Raw genomic sequence first — 19,330 nt, 5'->3', positions numbered from 1 at the left:
TGGATGAAATGAAAACTCTCCAATGCGTGTTTTCATTCCCTCACATTGAAACTCCTACATGAATCTCTACCTTCAAAATTATGAGCATATATAACAGCCCTCGGGACTGGCAATCGGCGGTCAAGGCGATATATACAGCCCCATAGATTCGTCCTCTCTCGTTACAGTAATCGCAGACAGAAGCGCTCGCCAAATGAAGGTCTTCTGCATTACATGCTACAACAAAGCATAGTGGCAGAGTAAATCATTGTAATTGAAAGGTTTCTTAAATTGTTTTTTCGTAATAATAGTAATAATAAGACAACAACTGGTATAATATCTCCTCCCTCCTTCTCTTCGTCTACAATTTCGACGGCAGCCACTCGGGCTTCTTCTTCGCGGCAAACGCCTGGATACCGATCATGACGTTCGGGCTGTCGAACATCTTCGCCTTGTAGAGGTTGTCCAGGTTCTGGGTCGCGCGCTCCACGCTCGCCTCCTCCCAGCTCTCGCGCAGGCCCATCCTCGTGACGATGATGCTGTCCGGGCTGGCGGCGGCGACCTTGGCGGCGAGCTTCAGCGCCTCGTCGACGACGCTCTCGGGGCTGGCGGCGACGCGGTTGATCAGGCCGTAGGAGAGCGCCTCGGCCGCCGAGAGGTTCCGGCCGGCCATGGCGATCTCCGAGGCGACGACCATCCCGACTTGCCGCACCAGGCGCGAGAGACCGCCGGTGGCGGCGTAGATTCCGACGATGACCTCGGGGAGGCCGAAGATGGATTTGGGCGAGGCGACGACCATGTCACTGTGAGGGGGAAAAAGAGGGAGGAACTGTCAGTGCATGTCTTGGCTTGAGGAGGGGACGTCTCTCGTCTGTGAATCCTGCGGCCACGGCCCTCCCGCCGCTCTCACACGAGCGGGAAAAGTCACGCCAGCAAGCCAGAAACTGGTGTAGGAACCCAAAACGAAAACGGATCCGCTTACCTTCCCAGGCAGAGCTCGAAGCCACCGCCCATCGCAACGCCATTCACCGCCGCGATGATCGGCTTCTTGCCCTGGCGCCTGCTGATGCCCGCGAAGCCGCCCGAGGGGAACACGGAGTTGCCCACCTCGGGGAGATCGACGTCCTCGCCCGCCTTCTTCTGCTGCCACAGCATGACGTTCATGCCCTGCTCGGCGACGTCCTGGCCCGCGCAGAAGGCCTTGCCCGCGCCGGTGATGACGGCGACGCGCAGGCTGGGCTCGTCGTCGTACCACCGGAAGAGCGCGTCGCCTTCCCAGGACATGGCGTAGGTGAGGCAGTTGGCGGCCCGCGGGCGGTTGATGGTGACGAGGAGGACGTGTGGGAGCGGATAGGTGAGGAGGAAGTTGGGCGTCTCGGGCGGTTGGGAGGAGAATTTCGGGGCGGCCATGGTGGTGAGGTCTTTCCGTTGGTGGGAGTTTCTTTCTGGTTGGGTTGTCGGTTCTTGTTTGGGTGGTCGGTGGAGAGTGGCGCGGTGCGGTGAATTAATGGGAAGTTGTGGTGATGGCGCCGGAGAGGAGATGGAAATGATGTTGTCGCGACGTGGTGCTGTGGAAAGAAAGAGAGATGGAGAAGCACAAGAAGAGTAGTAACTGAACGAGGATAGAGTAGTAATAAGGGAACAATGGGACAATGGTTGAATCACAGGTGACAGAAGTATGTTCGTATATTGAAGGGAAACTGAGACCGAGCACTGGTACACAATCATTATAATTACCTAGTATGATTATTCCGGTGCAAGACAATGCGGCCAATTCGGTGGTCGTCTCCATGTCATCACTCAGGTATCGTCACGATATGTGTACACTTCAGCTCCAGCGTGCCAGATCCCTCTTCCTGTGCTGTCCATGACTGGGCATTTGCGCAATGCCCGTAGCATACGCTCCTCCGCTCTTACAGTTATTACACATCTACACACACCTCGATCACATACCCGGCCACAGCGAAATCTTCGTTGATTTCCATCGCCGTATCTCATCACATGGGTGACAAGAGAAAAGATGCTTATCGACCACACGGCCTGGCCTGACAAGGGACAAGACAGACGGATTTGGCCCTAATTTTTGCGGGGAAAGCTCCCTCTCTCCTCTTCGCCGCCGCCGCCGCCGCCTCCTCCCCATCAATTGATAAGTGATCGACACCACACCTGCATGGGACGACGGACCATCTATACGTCCCACTGGAAATTTAGGCTTTTTTTCCCACTAGAGCGACTTTTGACAGCGCGCCGGCGGTCTTGCGATCGGTGGGTAGGCCGTGTCGTGGGGAGGTTTCCTGTGGAGCTGCTGCTGGTGCTGCTGCTGCTGGTGCTGCTGCTCCTCAGTGGGACGTATGGGAATCTCGTCGGTCTAGAAGTATTGGAGTTCCTTCGATGATCAGCGCTGCTTTCTTGATGGGCGCGTGGCGCGAGGCTGGTGGCTCGCAACTGATTTCTCTCCTGGGGACATACAGCGGGACTAGGAATCTTCGGGTGATCATCTACACACAGACGATGGTGATCTTGGGGGATACAGTGCGGTGGTGACAACATGGCGACGGTGGTTTGTGTTTAGCATCATGGGTCAAAGGTTGTCCTCTACCGAACTTTTGTGTCGTCGAGACAGCGTGGAGGGCCGGCCAGAGAAGGTGAGGATTCTGGTACACCGACGACGTGCTTTCCGCCGCTGTCGTCCCCGATCCACCACCATTCTCAATAGGGCCCGCACATGGGGCTCTTCCGATCAGATATGTACTGCAGATGCGACGAAATTCCCCCCAAAGTCGCACATCGATGAAAGTCGCGACTAGCGATGGGAGCGATGGATGATGCCGGACTGGGATCTGACTGTTCCGCCCAACACAACGGCGAGGGTAGGATAGTGCTCCGGTGGGAAATAGTAGCGGTCGTTCCCTCTAGCAACGTTGCGAGCGTGTGCCGTGTGAGGGAGAACCCCCCAGTAGTTCCAGCCGTCGTCCCAGTAGAGCCGCGGCCGCTGCCGCTTCCGGGTCCGTGACACCGAATTAATGGCGATGGTTCCGCGCGCGCTCCCAGGGAAGGTGCGCGTTCGCGGGAGAGGGACGGGTTTTGCGCACGATGGCGGCGCCGAGAGCAGCGGCGACTTCTCCCTCACGCACACACACACACACATCCCATACAGACCCGGACCGTTCAACCGGAAAAGCCACATCTGTTTTGTCCTCAACGGACGCAATGCGCTGAGCTGAGCTGAGCTGAGCGGGCGATATACGCATGCCGGCCGAGGATGTCAACTGCCTTTCCCTGCGCATGGAGGAGACTATTTATCCGAGGCTCTGCGAGGTAGATGGAGAGAAAGAGAGTCGTGTTGTACATGTCGATTGTACTGCGGTACTGTACCTGCCGGCTGACAGACAGGACCGTGTCCGCCTCACACGGTACAGTAGATGTGTCCAGTCGTGCCAGTCCAACGGTGGCAACGACAACGACGGGAACGAAGTCAGACATCAGTCGTGACGGTGGCGGGAGTTCTGTCCCATCCAATCCATCACAAAAATACCAAATTTGATGGTGAAATTGACAGTACGGGTAGGACATCTATCCCACTCCCCAGGAAATCCCCCGAGAGATGGGAGTCGAGCATACTAAAACAAGGGAAATGCGGGGGAAAGGGTGTGTGCCGGATCTCCCAGCGCCGCCATTGACGAAGAAGTGTGGTGGTGGTGGTGGTGGTGGATTTGTTGGATGAGAGCTGGAGGGAATTGCCCGATTCGTGGACCTTTTTTTCCTTCTTTCTTCTCTGGCCGCCCAGGTTGGTGTGGTGTGGTCCAAGTGGAGAGAATGGGGAGGCGGACCTGCAGGGATGGATTCTAGGAACGACGGGAGGAAGGAATTGATTATTATGCAGGAACTATACAGATACGATGCTGTAGCTTTTCATCAGCTCCAGTCATGTATGTTACAGTCAGTAGCAAGTACCGTGCTGCTCCTCGGACATTTCCAGCAGGAGGTCTGGAGGAAATGGGACAATCCTCGCCGTCGATATCGATGGATGGTCCGCGAGAGTCTCGGGGATATACATGTCCTGTATGAGCCTTGTTCTCCCATGAAGCGCGGATCAGTCCCTTCGCCGTCCCGAACGATGATGATCGAGGTGACACGTGTGTAGAAGATCTCGCATATTATATAGTAATAATCATCATCTCTCCACAGGTCATCATCGGCCGTGGGAGGCGGCGTACAGCATCACAGGAATAACAACTCGATCCGTATACAGGATGTGGCGGGAGGATCTGCGTATCGTGTCCGGGACTGTACGATACCGTACAGTCCATAGCATGAGGCAGGCTGTCTGTAGTGGTGGCGGAGGAGGAGGAGGAGGAGGTGGAAAGCGAAGTGGCGGCGAAGGTTTAGTCTTGCCAGTGTCTACGGTACAGGACAGCAATAATAGTGTAGCCCGGTGGGTGTCATGTACAGTACATACATTCCAAGGTTACTACGTATTATCATCATCAATATTCTACCATTCTCCGCGTGTCGGGGGTAGTTATTACATAGCAATCAATCTACTGTAGCAGAATCCCGTGTGAGCCGTGTGAGTCCATCCAAAGTCAAAAAGCCAAAAAGGGTCGTAAACTGGATGATGACCACCACCGTTGGGGAGGGATCGTCAACGCTGTCCGATCAGATATCAGATAAATATCCCCCGGTTCATTCTCCGCCTGCGCCTGTCTCATCCTCGTCTCTCGTCCATCTCCTCACCTTCCCCATCCTTACACGATTCATTCTCTCTTCTCTCTCTCCTCTCCACTGACTGCTCTTCTCCTCTCCTCAACCACGGGTCAACAACTCTCACCACCTCATCGACCAGGCATCGAGCCGCACTTCTTCCAGTCCTCCACCTCATCACACATCCACTCATCATGGGATCCTCCGACATCGAGGGCACTTTCTGGATCCGACCCAGCACCCCAGTTCCCGCGCAGACCACCTTCCTCCCACCCGGCGACCAGGTCGGCCAGACCATCATCATCCCTCGTATCGCCTGCTTCCGACGGGATGAGAGCATCCTCTCCGAGGAGCGCTTCGTCGAGGCCCTGAAACGTGCCATCGCCGACTCCATCGCCGACTTCCCGCACCTCTGCGGGAAAATCACATGGGCCGACAAGGCGACTCGACGGGTCCAGCTCGAGATCCCCGAGGACACCACGGTTCAGTTGGTGGTCAAGAGACAGCCACACCTCACGGCGGATGACCTCGAGTCCAAGAACTGGCCGCCGTACATGCTCAAGCGCGCCGAGCTGACCCTCTCGAAGTATCCCACCTACGGGATCGACACCTACAACTTCGCCGTCCAGGCCAACCTGATCGAGGGAGGCGTCCTCCTCGGGATCCACATGAACCACGTCCACCTGGACGGCATCGGCCACGTCATGGTGGAGATGGTCTTCGCCCACCACCTGAGCCGCGCGGTCGACGGCAAGCCTTACAAACCCTCGGGCATCATCAACGCCGCAGCATTGGACAAATCACTCGCCTGGGGTAGCCACCCGGCGCGGCCCATCCTCGAATGGGAGGACTGGCGCAAGGCCGGCCCGCCGTTGGAACAGCCCGAGGGCATGACGCACGACGAGTTCTGGGACATGCTGATCGCGACCTGCGACGACTTCCGCATGAGCGGCTGGAAGTTTGACAAGGCCGCGCAGGAGATCCTCCGCGCCGAGGGCCAGCGCCCGGGCGGCAAGAAGCTCTCCCTCGCCTCGTGCATGCACAGCTTCCTCTGGAAGGTCTACGTGCGCGCCCGCGAGCTCGAGCCCCATCAGGAGACCATCTGCTTCACGCCCGTGCAGACCCGCGGCCGCGTCAAGGACCTCCCGCAGATGTGGGCCGGCACCGCCCTCGTCTACAGCCGCGCCAAGATGACGGCGAAGGAGGTCCTGGAGCGCCACACCGGCGAGTTGGGCGAGTGCATCGAGGCCGGCACCGCGCGCTGGAACGAGCAGACCATCCGGGAATTCTGGGGCTCCATCGAGGAGTGCCCCAACCTCGCCGACGTCGAGCCCAACGTGAACCGCGTGCGCGGGCCGGACGTCGAGTTCTCCAACCTCTCCACCTTCCCCTTCTACCGCAACTCCTGGGGCAAGGGCCTGATGGTCAAGTCGTGGCGGGTCACCGAGCTGGCCTTCTCCGACGCCTACGTCGTCATCGCGCCGCGGCTGAACAACGGCGACATCGAGGTCTGGCTCCTCGCCACCAGCGACGCCCACGAGAACATCCTCCGGGACCCCGACTTCCGCCGGCTCGCCCAGTTCGTCGCCTCGAACGACCCGGAGATGGAGGCCGAGGTCATCAAGGCGACCCCGGAGCAGCCGGCGCCCAAGTCGAAGCTGTAGAGGAAGAGAGGGAGAGAAGGGGTGAGGACGAACTCGATGGGATATGACATTAGACCATGTCGTGTTCGGACGTTCCAATCGGCACGATTTGATGCCAGAGACTTTTTTTGCTTCTTGAACCGGATCAAATCTTCCTTACGGATTTTCTTTTTCTCCTCCTGTCATATACCTTGCATCTATTTCATTTTACTCTTTCGTCCCATCTATGAAAAAGCGATTTCACATTTCGTTCGATCTCGTCTTCGGTCAGCCGTCTCTCGACCTGCAGACCTGCAAGTGAATAAACCATGTCAAATCGCTACACGTGTCGAATCGTGGTCTGCGGGCGGTGAATTATAAAACCATTGTCATGCAATGGTATCATAGCCTCAACTCGCCAGATCCATCTCGTCTTCGCCATTGAACCACAGTGCATGTGATTACTAATCCGGGAATGTTATCGATAACGATATCGGAGGGGGTTCCAGTGCTGATCAAAATCATCCAATGACTCCCCCTCATCCATTCAAGCCAATGGCTCCTCGATCCAAAAGACATTCATCGAACGACACCAAAAGACTTTCCACCAAGATTCGGAAAACAGTGAAGAGATAAATCCTCCCCCCTGCCGAACGAAGATATCGCTCGACGGGCCATTGTGCTTCGTCATTCCGAATCCGGGCGAGGGTTCTGCCGGCATCGGATAGGAACGTAGTCTTGGAAAGACGACACATCTCCGGGCAGGCAAGACTGGAAAACACAAACCCCCAATTTTCATTTTATTGGTAAACGCATACCGCAAGAAAAGGCGCTCGGCGTGACAGGGCCCCAGAGCTGCAGCGGCCAAGAGAAATCATCCACCGCAGCAGAAGACCCGCGATCCGCAACAAACCCAACAACAATGTCCCTGACCACCGCCTCCCCCGTCGAAATCGCCCGCCAAGCACGCCTCTCCTCGCGGACGCTGGCTACCCTCCCCGTCGCCCAACGGAACGCCGCCCTCGCCGCCATCCACGAGGCCCTCCTCTCCGCCAAGGAGGAGATCCTCGCGGCGAATGCGAAGGATGTCGAGGCGGCGAAGTTGGCGACCGCGGACGGTTCGCTCAACCCGAGTATCCTCAAACGCTTGGATTTGAGCCGGCCCGGCAAGTTTGAGGATATGCTTGCTGGCGTGAAGGATGTGGAGAGGTTGGACGATCCTGGTGAGTCTGAATGTTCTTATTTTCCTTTTCTCTACTTCGTCGTATCGTGTCGATTGGGGGACGACGAAGGCAATTCATTTTAAATGCCCATCGGGTTTGTGGAGAGCAGAGCAAAGGAGCGAAGGGAACCGTGAAGGGGGTGCACAGCAGACTGACGTCGATCTCCTACAGTCGGCAGAGTCGATCTCAAAACCGAACTCGACGACGGACTCATCCTCCAACGTCAGACCTGCCCCATCGGCGTCCTCCTCATCATCTTCGAAGCCCGCCCCGAGGTCATCGCCAACATCGCCTCCCTGGCGATCAAATCCGGCAACGCCGCCATCCTCAAAGGCGGCAAAGAATCCACCGCGTCCTTCCAGACCATCTCCACCGTCATCTCCCGCGCGCTGGCCTCCACCGCCGTGCCCAACGCCGCCGTCCAGCTCGTCGCCACCCGCGACGCCGTCGACGCCCTCCTCGAGCTCAGCGAGTACATCGACCTCGTCATCCCGCGGGGCTCCAACGACCTGGTCCGCCACTGCCAGCGCAAGGCCCACATGCCCGTGCTCGGCCACGCCGACGGCCTCTGCAGCATCTACATCCACTCGGACGCCGACGCGCAGATGGCCGCGGCCGTGGTCGTCGACTCCAAGACCGACTACCCGGCGGCCTGCAACGCGGTGGAGACCCTGCTCGTGCACGAATCCGTCCTGCACACCGTCCTCCCCGCCGTGGCCACCGCCCTCTTCGCCAAGGGCGTCACGCTCAAATGCGACGCGCCCGCCAAAGCCGCGCTGACCGCGACCCTGCCCGGCTCCGCCCACCTGCTCCTCCAGGACAGCACGGAATCCGACTACGACACCGAGTTCCTCGACATCGTGCTCGCCGTGCGCACGGTGCCGTCCTCCCCGGCGACCACTCCAGACCAAACCTCCCCTTCGACCTCGCTATCCTTCGCGATCTCGCACATCAACACGCACGGCAGCCACCACACCGAGTGCATCCTGACCGCCTCGAGAGAGGTCTCGGAGGAGTTCTTCGCGGGCGTCGACGCGGCGTGCAAGTTCTGGAACTGCTCCACGCGCTTCTGCGACGGCATGCGCTTCGGCTTCGGCACCGAGGTCGGCATCTCGACGAACAAGGTCCACGCGCGGGGCCCCGTCGGCCTGGAGGGCCTCACCATCCATGAGTATCGCCTGAGCGGACAAGGACAGGTCGCGGCGAGTTACTCCGGGGCCGGGGCGAGGGGTTATACGCATCGGAAGTTGGATTTATAGAAGCGGGGTGTTTGTGCTGGGGAGAGATGGTTCGAACGTGATGGGGAAAGGGGGGGTTCTGGCTGTCTGTTTGTTGTTGGGTTTTTTTTCTCTTGTTTGAAAGTCCTGTCATTTTCTCCCTTGCCCGGTGGATGCGAGATGGAGAGATATCGAGGTGGGAGGAAAATAAAAAGTTTCTTCTCGCGGGAGAGGCTCTCTCCAAGTCAGAGAAAGACCGCTGGATAATTCGGCTGTAGGCCTATGGACAGAAGCGAGTGACAAGAAGGAAAGGGGGCAACAGTCGCCTCCCGACACATCGTCCCTCCCCACCCAGCGTCAAGAGGTGAATCGTTATTGTGATCGGATCATCAATTCTCAGTGGAGGAGGAAAAGTTCGTCTTGAATTAAAAATTACTTATGCCACGTCCCGCCCTCATCCTGCACCCCGATCTCATACCCCAACAGGACCTCCGTCCCCGTGCCTCCATCCCAGCCCCGATTGCCCGACGCGGAGAGCATGAAGCGACATGTGGGGTCGAGGTGGATCCCCGCGATCACGCCGCCGCGATGGCCCGGCACGATGGTGAAGGGGACGGCTTTGTGGCGGCGGGCGTCGGCGGATTGCTTGAGGTCGTAGATGCGGAGGATATCGTTGGAGGCGCTGCGATGAGGAGAAAGAAAGGGAGTCAGTCACGACACAAATGGGTAAGAAGAAGAAGAGAGGCTCGAGAAGGAAATTCGAGGGATTGTCCCGTTGACGCAAAACGTACCAGATCAAATGCTTCCCGTTCGGCATCGCTCGCACCGCATACACCGGTCCGGAACCCTGCGGGAATTTGAAGATGCGGTTGGGTTCCGAGCGCTTCGTCCCGAGGTGGTGGATGGAGTATTCTTCCACCGTGCCGTTCCGACGACCTGCGTAGAAGGAATTCCCATCGGGACTCCAGCATGCGCCGGTGCACCAGGGCGGGGTGCCGGCGTAAGGGGCGATGGTGGCGACGGGGGAGGGCGCCCGTCGGTCCCAGATGCGGAGGGTACCGTCCTGGGCGGCGTCGAGGAAGGTGGATTCGGATTGGGGTGGGAGGTCCGAGGTGGTTGTGGTGCTGGTGCTGGCGGTATTGTCGGGGTTGGGAGCGGTGGAGGTGTCGGTGGGAGGGGCGGTCAGTGGCTCGTCGGAGTGAGGAAGGCCATTGGTCAGAGCTGGCGGAGCGGTTTCGCCGGGTGGAGGTTTGGTGGGTTCAAGGTCTGCGTCTGGAACTGGATCCTGTGGATCAGCAGCTGCGGTGACACTTGTAGCGGCTGGGGCAGCTTCGTCTTTTGAAGGAGATTTTGTGTCTTCGGCCGTTTCCGCTAGTTCTGTTTCTGGAGGTTGGACGGGTCCTCCAATCTCCATGGCATCCGGATCGACGGTCGATTCGCCAGGAGCGCCGGGCTCGGCATCGCCCTGCATTTCGCTTTCCAAAGCTCGTGTGAGATCGTCATCGTCGTCAAAACCACCACCTCCTCCTCCGCCTCCACCGCCACCGCCAATATCCTCTCCGAATAATGACCCATGATCTCCTTCTCCAAAAAGACTGCCATCGGGGGGAGAATCGAGCGCGGGCTCACCAGCGTCATTGTTCTCCATCCGCGTGTCAGATAGTTCACCACCAAACAATCCATCGGAGAGGTCTTTATCAGCATTGTTGCTCGAGAAGGTGCCGTCCGCATCGTCAGATTGTAGATGCGACACCTCTGGAACAGGGATATCACTCAGAGGTCTCATCTCGATAGCGCTGATCTGACCTCCGGATCCGTTATACGTGCGTTTGATCGCTCCGGTCTGCAGGTCCCAATCGTGTATAAGTTTGTCCCAACTTCCCGAGAGCAGGCTCGTTTCATCCTGCGATAGCGACAAGACCGACACGGCATTGGTGTGACCTTTGAGAGTGGTGATACGCGTGCCAGCCTGGTGCCGGCAAGTCTGTAAATTGATGCCTCCAGATTCCAACCCCGACAGCAACCATAGCGCTTCATGGTGGACTGCTAACGAGTATACCGGACTCGTCCACTTACCCTCGTCGGCATGTGTAGGCGGCGTCCGGAGGGTCGAATCTTCATTCTCCCAGTAGGTGACCAAAGAGCCAGCCTTCATGACACTATCGACGAAAGGGTGCTTCTGCGCCACTGTCAAGGGTACTTTGCCATTGGCTGTTTCCACCCAATTGTACATCCGCACATAACCATCTGTACCTCCTGTGAATACCCATCGCATGTCTGGCGTCGTCGCAACAGCGTTGATTGATGTGCCCTGCGGCGCAGCCATAGTTGGAACAATATCGTAAGCTTGCGCATTGAGCGCAATGTCCCGAACAGGAGGGCGAAATGATGCTCTGATAGGGCCTTCCAAACTCTGCGTCGCATTGTAACCTGACGTGGAGGACGCCAATGGATTTGATGATTGCGCCTGTCGATCTGGACTGGCCGATGTTCGCGTAACATTATGTTGGCTTGGCCGACGAGAGGGCGAGTCAGCATCGTTGGCATCTTCATCGTCATCGTCATCGTCTGCATTGTCTTCTCCTTCTTCCTCATCTTCGTCGTCTCCGCCGTCTCCATCTTGATCTGCGTCCTCTTCCATGTCCATGTCCTCGTCCTGGTCCTCGTCTGAAGCCATGTTCTCGTCATTTTCGTCGTCGAAAGCCATGATTGCGATCTATAAGGTCTTGTCTTGTACTGTGGGGGTTCACGGGTGATTCCCGTGCGCAGTCCAGAGGGTGTGCACCCAATGCGCCGGAAATTGTCGTGTGATGTCTGTAAGCGATCGCGGAGATAGCCTAGCTAGGTATGTGATGCGGTGAGTTTGGTGTCTTTATTATGACAACATCTATGCCGTATCAATTTCCAATCTTTCGTATATGGTCGCAATCGATGTTCGCAAACATTCACTCATCGCGAAAGTCGCGTCGCAAAATCGCATTTGTAGAAGACGTGACGTGTGGGGTGCAGGTAGAGTGCAATCGCATTTCGAGAATCTACCAAGCTCGGCGCAATCCTCCCGAAAACATTGAGAAGTTCAGCAACATCATAATAAAATCCATGAAAAGTGAGCGTCTTCCATGTACGAACCAATTGGAATTCGTTCATCATGTCCCGCAGAAAATACATCACGATCTATCTACACGTTCAGTCATGACCAGTATTCGAGGTCGGCTCAACTCCCTCACGCTGACGAACCCGCTCCTTGTCCATTTCAACATTTTCTTCTTCTGCGTCTTTGAAGCCTTCTCTTGACCGGACCGCACCTGCCTGAGAAGCCTCGCTGCTTTGCGCACTGGCTGTACTCCGTCCAGTCTCGCCGTTGCCATCTTGTTGCTCTCTTTTCGCCCGGGCGCGCTTGACCTCAGGACGTTCAGGCTGACCACCCAAAGAGCAGAGCACATTATCGGATTCTGCCGTCGGAGCATCCAGGATAAGAAGCTCATGCTCGGTGAAAATCAGCGGGAGAATGCACCAGCGCAGCGGGATTAACGAAACAATGATGACGGGAAATCCGATCGCACCGATGGTCTGCGAGATGGCCACGCTGATGGCAACGCCCACGACCTGGAACATGGTGTAATAGAAGATGCGTGATTTCGTGAGCGTCAGGCGTGCATCGCCCGAATCGATGAATTGGCGCTCCGTCATGCAGTAAAGGAGGTTCTGGGTGATGTTGAAGCTGGGAATGCCGCTGAAGCCCACCACGAAGAAGACGCCTGCGAAGAGCGCTCGAGGCATGGTCTGTAGCACTGTGAGTAGAGGTCCAGTCATGCAGCCGACCAAGCCGAGACACATGAGGAAGTGTGAGATGCGCTGCTCGTGGACTCTCTCCGCTCGGACTACCTTATGGTTATGCACGATCGGTTCAGAATCCTTTTCATCGTCATATTTTTCCTTGCTCACGGACAAAACATCTCGATACTCTGTCAATGCGTCGGTGTGAACTGGTGCCTGCGGGATGAGTCCGTTTGGCAGTGGGATGCCAATGATGCCGGCTGCGAAGGAGGTGCATCCAAGCAAGAAGAAATCCCAGTGGAAGCCTGCGGGCTTCTTGAGTGGGAAATTCTTGGCTTGCGCGGTAAGTGAGCTGACATTGTGGTCGTAATAGAATAGCAAAGTCAACAATATGCCAATAGGCAGCGCGACGAAGACCCATTTGACAGGAAGGTTCCAGAAGTCGATCAACCAAGGTCGGTCTACAGTTGGATAGAAGGGGCGTGTTACGGGAATGCGAGGCAGATCAGCATTTTTGATGCGGCCGGGAATGTGTGAGAAGCCGACCCAGAAAATGGTGGCAATCTATCCTTTCGGTTCAGTAAACAATCACAGGAAGGAAACGACATCAAGGAACTCACCGGATATGCATAATCAGAAAGCACCTTGCGGATCGGCGCACGGAATAACCGGGTCGACCCCATATATTCGAGGATGAAGACCGAGAACCAGAAACAAAGAGCAATGACAATTCCGAGGTAACCTGCTGCTGGGTTGGACTCATCAAAGTTGGCAACGAGTTCCTCGACTCCTTTGACTGCTTGAAGTCAGTCTCTGTTCTGGTCACTTCGCCGACGTCATTTAACTTACTCATGTAAATGATGGACACATACATGCCGAACGAATTGGTCGAGAAATCAGTGATATAGCGCATGTAATCACACCAATTAAAGATAGCCGCCATCCAATGAGTGATGGCTGCCCAAATGGCCACCCAGGCGATGAATTGAGGATAGATGTCCACGATACCCTGCGCAACGGCGATATCGTAGATGGTGTAGTTGAACAGTGATATCAGACCTGTGATACCAACCACAGTCAAAGGTTGACAGGACATGGTGCTGAAGACGAAAGCCGCCAACGCCGAGGAAAGAAGTGCTTCATTGATGCCGAAGAATCCGCCTGTCTGGCGCAACATGTCCAGTTCGAAGGCCAGGGCTGGCAAGAGATTGACAAAGAAGATTCGAACTGTGCCGGCCATGGTTCGGTAGGTGAAGCCATCTCGGAGGTCACTCCAATAGTACGGTAATCGCCGTCGGACATCCCAATACATGCCCCGACCCGGTCGGAGCACTCTTTGGCTCCTCCAGCCGGTAACACCATCCCACGAGTAGGGGTCATGGGAGAAATCTGCTCCTCTATCTTCTGATTTGTTCTTGCCCATGATCGGTATCTGGTTTTCCCAATTATTCTTAAAGAAGAACGAAGCCAAAAAGTCCCTAGGATGGTAAGGGCAGCTCCGCGCGGGAGCAGGTTTACGCGAGACTGATATGAACTCTCTTCTTCAACAATATCTCATGATCTCCGCAGAACGCAGGGCTGCAAAGAAAACAAAAGTGCCTCAGCTCGCGGCCAGAGGTTTATGAGGACTGTCGAGCGCCACCTCATGAACAATGGGGCACAACACCTCGTGTTTATACCCAAGATGATGTGTACGCCAAGGGACGACATCACCAAAACGGCGCCTTCAGGGTCCGAGAAAATAAGAAATTCGCCCGCAGACTAAAATAAACTCGGCAAACACACTCCTCTGCTTCGAGCGACTTCACCACCACATAACGCTTCTAATAGTGAACCTTGTACTATGAATTTCGATCGTCTTGCTTGCTGTAATTTATGAGTCCGCTTATCAATCCGATCTTCTTTGGATATTTGAGGTGTCTCCGAGACGAAATCCCATAGCCTCGGAGCAGAGGAGCCGCCTGAATTATGCCTTGCATTTCGACGTCATCATAAAGAGCTCTCGGAGAACGCCAATGCTGACTCATGAGACCGACGGCCCGACGGCGTGTCACGGGCCGGCGGCAAGTCAATGGCGAAGCCGAATTGCTGGCATCCAATGTTCAGCGATGGGTAAGCAACGAACAAATCAGAAATCGTGCTTCGCCTCTACAATTCATCTTTTCCTTTCGTATTTCCCGAATGTCTTGTCGGAGAACTTCCCTCATCGCACCATCGCTTGTGGCAAACTCCCAATCAGTAGTTATTCGCCGAGGTTTCGCCGTCAATCGCAGCGGAACGCGTGGGACGCCAGGTCTTCTCCTCCGCCACCGTTACCACCGCGGGGCATTGCTTCAAGAAATCTTTCCCAAAATTATCGTCAATCACCTCCACCACCACCATCTACAACACCAACCAATGTCAACCCTGGAACCATCCTCCAAACGCGTCAAAATGTCCGACGGGAGCAGCAGTCCCGTTATCGGAACCCACAATGGCCATTTTCACGCCGACGAGGCTCTGGCCGTCTATCTCCTCCGCCAGCTCCCACAATACCAATCCGCACAATTAGTACGAACCCGCGATGCCGAGCGTCTCCAAACCTGCGACATCGTCGTCGACGTCGGCGCCGTACATGATCACAACGCCCGCCGCTACGACCACCACCAGCGCGAGTTCACAGCCACCTTCCCAGGCCACCACACCAAACTGTCCAGCGCGGGATTGGTCTGGATGCACTATGGTCCCGAGATCATCCATTCGCAGACCGGTCTCGCCGTGGACTCCGCCGAGAACGCCTTGCTCTACGAGAAGACATACACCGACTTTATCGAGGCCTTCGACGGCAACGACAACGGCATCGCACCCTACGACCCCGCCGCCCTGCGCGCCGCCGGCATCGAGAAGAAATTCTCCGACAAGAGCTTCAGCCTCGCAAGCGTCGTGAACAAATTCAACTTCGCGCCCAGCGACCCCAGCGCCACGAGCACCAGCGAGAAAGCCGCATCGGCCGAGGAGGAAGACGCGCGATTCCTCCGAGCGAGCGCCTTCGTGGGCCAGCAGTTCGCGTTCGAGCTCTCGCACACCTTTCACAGCTGGCTGCCCGCGCGGGGCGTCGTCGCCGAAGCCTTCCGGACCCGGCGCGAGGTGCACCCGAGCGGCCGGGTGATTCTGATCCCGCACCGCCCCGAGGGCGTGCCGTGGTCGGAGCACCTGTACAATCTGGAAGAGGCGGAGGGCAAATCCGGCGAAATCCTCTATGCGATCTTCCCGGAGTCTGGGGAGAAGGACAGCAAATGGAGGATCCGCGCCGTCTCGTTGGAGAATGGCAGTTTCGAGAATCGTAAGGCGCTTCCGGAGGCCTGGCGGGGTCTGAGGGATGAGGAGTTGAGTACCGTCAGCGGGGTGCCCGGGTCGGTCTTTATCCATGCCAGTGGGTTTATTGGTGGAAACCAGACCTATGAAGGTGTGGTTGCCTTGGCGGGCAAGGCGGTGGAACTATGAGGGGTCATAAAAGTCCGAGGTGCAGACATCGATTCCGGAACGTTCAAGGTAGAGCCAAGCCGAGAGCTGTGGGTTCCCTTCTATGTCAGCATAACCTGGAGAGAAGCTTTCCTCAGACCTACGCAACACGCCGTCGCGTCGCCACGAAGATGGCAAGCACAAGTCCAAGTGCTCGGGGACCAAAGCGATCTCCTCTTGATAGAAATGCAAGCACGTCTGAACACTACCAGATGATTGGCGGGTTCATCACGAATCTTGCGACGGGGAAGACAGAAAAACAGAAAAGGTCATACCCATCGTCCAGCTGATACCCCAAAAAAGCGAAAGGGTCAATTCTATCCAATTTTTTCACGTGAATGCCGCAGTTCGTCGTGATATCCTACACACCTTATGATTCCGATCATTAATCTTCGAATTCCAAAAAGCCCGATAAAAGTAAAAAGAAAACATCCACCTCATCCGCCCCAGTTCTTGATGCTGTTGAATTTCTCCCTCATCCATTCCCAAAAGGTCTTCTTCTCCCCTCCCACGGGCGCAGGCAGTGGCGGCGACGGCGACGGCAGCGACGACGGTGGTGACGCACCCACCAACACGCCGGTGAGGGTGGAAAGGGCAGGACTGGCCGCATCGTCATGACCACCACCACCACCAGGCGCCTTCTCCGCATCAGGGACGCCCACCACGGGAAATGTCGGCGGGAGGATCTGTCCCGCAGAGTCATCCAGGGCAGCAGCAGAAGAAGAAGAACCATGCGGGACTTCCAGCGCCGCCGAGATATCACCATCCTCATAATCCGCCGCCGCCGTCGTCGACGCCGGGCCCGCAGGAGCCGAATGCGCGGATGTGAACGGCAGGCGCAGAGTGCCGTTGTTCGGCACGGGCGGGATCCCGAGGCTGTCGCAGACGAGGTTGTACACTTCGATGTTCTGGAAAGGCTCGAGGCGGGTGCCGGCGGGGAGATGATGGGAGAAGGCCGGGCCGCGGGCGGCGAAGATGGCGCGCATGAGGGGGTGCGTGTGGTCGTAGCCGTGCAGACCGCGGGGGTGGTAGACTTGGGCCGAAGACGATGTCGAGGAGAGGTCGAATTCGGAGCGGGTCACGATGGCCCAGCCTACGGCGGGGACGATCCAGAGGGGGGCGATGCGCGGGTTGCGGGAGAAGTGGTATTCGGGGGGCATGTTGGTGTCGCGGAGGTAGACTTTGAAGTGGTCTTTGTTTTCTGGCAGGAGGGATTTGGCGAGGAGGTCGTTGTAGAGCTTCTGGAGGTTTTCGGGGGACGGGTCCACGGGTCGGAGACCGTAGAGCGGCCAGCCGTCGGTGTGGGCGATGAGGGCTGGGTCTATGAGGTCTTCGAATTGGATCAGTCGTTCAGTGGACGTCGTGGCCATGCCGTGGTCCGAAACGACCACCACGTTCACAATATCCGTCAGGTTGCGCTGGTCCAGGGCGGTGACGAGCTTTCCGAGCATGCCGTCCACTTCGGCAATGGTCGATCGAATATAGGTTGAGTTGGGTCCAAACGCGTGACCATCGCTATCAACATCCGGTACGTAAAATGCAATCAATTGTGGTCTCGGAGTATCCTTGGATGTGTTGGGGTCTTCAGGGCCCGGAAGGTCGAGCCAATTGATCACCTGGCGCACTTTATTGTCTAAATGTTCTTTACTGTTGAATCTGTCGAGGTAAGTCGGTTCAATTCCACCGATATGTGCCTCGCTACCGGGCCACATATGAATCGCCGAACGAAGATCATGCTTTTCGGCGGTCACCCAAATCTGCAGGAGATATAGGTCAGCTAGCTGCCAGAGTTTCAAATTAGAGATTCTCGCTTACAGGCTCGGCGTTCCACCATTCCGGTGACATGCTCCGGGCAGGATCTGTATAATAGAATTCCTTTTCGAATGTGGGATCCCAAAAGGTGTTTCCGACAATGCCGTGCGCCTCGGGATATAGCCCAGTCGCAAGTGTGAAGTGATTGGGAAATGTCACTGAGGGGAATGATGGCATCATGTATTCGGGTGAGACGCCTTGTTTGATGAAAGATTGCAACGTTGGTGTGAGACCTCGGTTGAGAAAGTCGGCTCGGAAGCCGTCTAAAGAGATGAGGATGGTCGTCGGTTTGAAAATATGAGTCCCGTTCGACAACGTCTTCGCCATGTTCGATGCGGGAGGTTCCTGCATAGCATTCGAAATCATGTAGGCGATGAATAGTATTCCAATTGTCACGATCACGACTGCTGTCAGACCGACCGTTACGGTACAGCAGCACCTTCTTTTGGACTGAAGTAAACATGGTCAGTACGTATTGCATGGGTCAAATTGCGATCTTCTCCAGCATGGCTCACCTTCGCCCTTGCTGACTTCTGATTCAGCGGGTTTCCATTTGAACGTCTTGAGTCCGAATCATGGCTGTCTTCGCTCGATGAACGCCCGCCCTTTTCAGCCTTGAAGAGGAGCTCGCCTTCAGCGTCCATCGCTGTGCTACTGCGCTTCCTCCTGCCCATGAGACCTTTCTTCCGCTGCCTCGAGGATTTCTGCTTGAAATTCCTGTCTGAGGTAGCATCGTTTCCACCGAGAATCAATCGCTCGGCTTCTTCCTCGGCGGTGAGAGTTTCGTAATCATGTTGTCGTCGTTCGAGCGATGTGCGAATCTCGGTTTCGTCGTCCGCATATGCACGGTCATAGTCGCCAGATGATTCCCTTGAACCGCTAGCACTCTGCGCCTTCTGGTCGAAATGGTCTTCTTCCGCTAAGTGGAAATATGTCCTGCCTGCGGAATCAGAGCGCACGCCATCTTGTGCATCCATGGCCAGGGATTCGGGCCGGATCTCCAGCGCGAGTTGTCTATTTATCTATGTCGACGGGCACACGCCTGCCATGGTCTATAGCAATCGTGTTTCCGCCGAGATATTGTATTGTCCGGAATACGCAGGTATATTGTGGAGCAATGACTGTCCTCAATTCAAGAATACTTTACTGGATGGGACCGTATCTGCGATGGTGAACTGCAGTTTGTTGGGGATAATAATAGAACAAAGCCCAGTTGGGAAATGGTCAAATCCTCCAGGGTCTCACGTATTATCATTACTGCCCAGGTGTATTACTTGGGTACACTGCACATGAACGTGTACGATCACTAGACAACCACCTATATAGTCGTCACGAAGTCATCGCGAAATGTTCGTATATATAGTACATTTTGCAAATTGCGCCCATCTGTGCCAACCATGATACATTACACTACCATCATCACCATCACCATCACCATCACCATCACCATCACCATCACCATCACCATCACCATCACCATCACCATCACCATCAC

General features: G+C 56.1%; 9 protein-coding genes across 9 annotated transcripts in view; 3 read left to right on the top strand and 6 right to left on the bottom strand.

Moving 5' to 3' along the window:
- Positions 1–247: 247 nt before the first annotated feature.
- K489DRAFT_379051 (enoyl-CoA hydratase-like protein) lies at positions 248–1,690 on the bottom strand. Its single transcript, XM_033604561.1, has 2 exons — positions 962–1,690; positions 248–782 (listed from the first exon to the last, which is right to left on the bottom strand). The coding sequence occupies exons 1-2, from the start codon at positions 1,387–1,389 to the stop codon at positions 341–343; spliced, it is 870 nt and encodes a 289-aa protein (XP_033461655.1). The 5' UTR covers positions 1,390–1,690; the 3' UTR covers positions 248–340.
- A 40-nt stretch (positions 1,691–1,730) lies between these two features.
- On the bottom strand, positions 1,731–2,862 carry K489DRAFT_379050 (uncharacterized protein). Its single transcript, XM_033604560.1, has one exon. The coding sequence runs from the start codon at positions 2,527–2,529 to the stop codon at positions 2,167–2,169; it is 363 nt and encodes a 120-aa protein (XP_033461654.1). The 5' UTR covers positions 2,530–2,862; the 3' UTR covers positions 1,731–2,166.
- Positions 2,863–4,540: 1,678 nt separating this feature from the next.
- K489DRAFT_379049 (uncharacterized protein) lies at positions 4,541–6,649 on the top strand. The gene has a single exon (XM_033604559.1). The coding sequence runs from the start codon at positions 4,878–4,880 to the stop codon at positions 6,345–6,347; it is 1,470 nt and encodes a 489-aa protein (XP_033461653.1). The 5' UTR covers positions 4,541–4,877; the 3' UTR covers positions 6,348–6,649.
- A 578-nt stretch (positions 6,650–7,227) lies between these two features.
- On the top strand, positions 7,228–8,787 carry K489DRAFT_408977 (gamma-glutamyl phosphate reductase; the record flags this gene model as incomplete). Its single annotated transcript, XM_033607536.1, has 2 exons — positions 7,228–7,528; positions 7,700–8,787. The coding sequence occupies 2 exons, from the start codon at positions 7,228–7,230 to the stop codon at positions 8,785–8,787; spliced, it is 1,389 nt and encodes a 462-aa protein (XP_033461652.1).
- Positions 8,752–11,720, bottom strand: K489DRAFT_379046 (WD40 repeat-like protein). The gene is made up of 2 exons (XM_033604558.1): positions 9,537–11,720; positions 8,752–9,427 (listed from the first exon to the last, which is right to left on the bottom strand). The coding sequence occupies exons 1-2, from the start codon at positions 11,450–11,452 to the stop codon at positions 9,178–9,180; spliced, it is 2,166 nt and encodes a 721-aa protein (XP_033461651.1). The 5' UTR covers positions 11,453–11,720; the 3' UTR covers positions 8,752–9,177.
- A 54-nt stretch (positions 11,721–11,774) lies between these two features.
- K489DRAFT_379045 (uncharacterized protein) lies at positions 11,775–14,196 on the bottom strand. The gene is made up of 3 exons (XM_033604557.1): positions 13,372–14,196; positions 13,143–13,318; positions 11,775–13,086 (listed from the first exon to the last, which is right to left on the bottom strand). The coding sequence occupies exons 1-3, from the start codon at positions 13,943–13,945 to the stop codon at positions 11,932–11,934; spliced, it is 1,905 nt and encodes a 634-aa protein (XP_033461650.1). The 5' UTR covers positions 13,946–14,196; the 3' UTR covers positions 11,775–11,931.
- Positions 14,197–14,919: 723 nt separating this feature from the next.
- Positions 14,920–16,005, top strand: K489DRAFT_388016 (metal-dependent protein hydrolase; the record flags this gene model as incomplete). The annotated part of the gene is made up of 1 exon (XM_033606374.1): positions 14,920–16,005. The coding sequence occupies one exon, from the start codon at positions 14,920–14,922 to the stop codon at positions 16,003–16,005; it is 1,086 nt and encodes a 361-aa protein (XP_033461649.1).
- A 455-nt stretch (positions 16,006–16,460) lies between these two features.
- Positions 16,461–18,812, bottom strand: K489DRAFT_316276 (Phosphodiest-domain-containing protein; the record flags this gene model as incomplete). The annotated part of the gene is made up of 3 exons (XM_033601148.1): positions 16,461–17,780; positions 17,839–18,277; positions 18,367–18,812. The coding sequence occupies 3 exons, from the start codon at positions 18,810–18,812 to the stop codon at positions 16,461–16,463; spliced, it is 2,205 nt and encodes a 734-aa protein (XP_033461648.1).
- Positions 18,813–19,150: 338 nt separating this feature from the next.
- K489DRAFT_185930 (uncharacterized protein) overlaps positions 19,151–19,330 on the bottom strand; it is a 1,167-nt gene continuing 987 nt past the window's right edge. The window contains exon 2 of the mRNA XM_033599492.1: positions 19,151–19,330. The gene's annotated coding sequence lies outside the window, so the exon portion shown is untranslated.

Source organism: Dissoconium aciculare (genome assembly GCF_010015565.1).
Source record: "Dissoconium aciculare CBS 342.82 unplaced genomic scaffold K489scaffold_4, whole genome shotgun sequence".
Taxonomy (NCBI): domain Eukaryota; kingdom Fungi; phylum Ascomycota; class Dothideomycetes; order Mycosphaerellales; family Dissoconiaceae; genus Dissoconium; species Dissoconium aciculare.
This window is presented reverse-complemented; position numbering and strand designations above follow the sequence as displayed.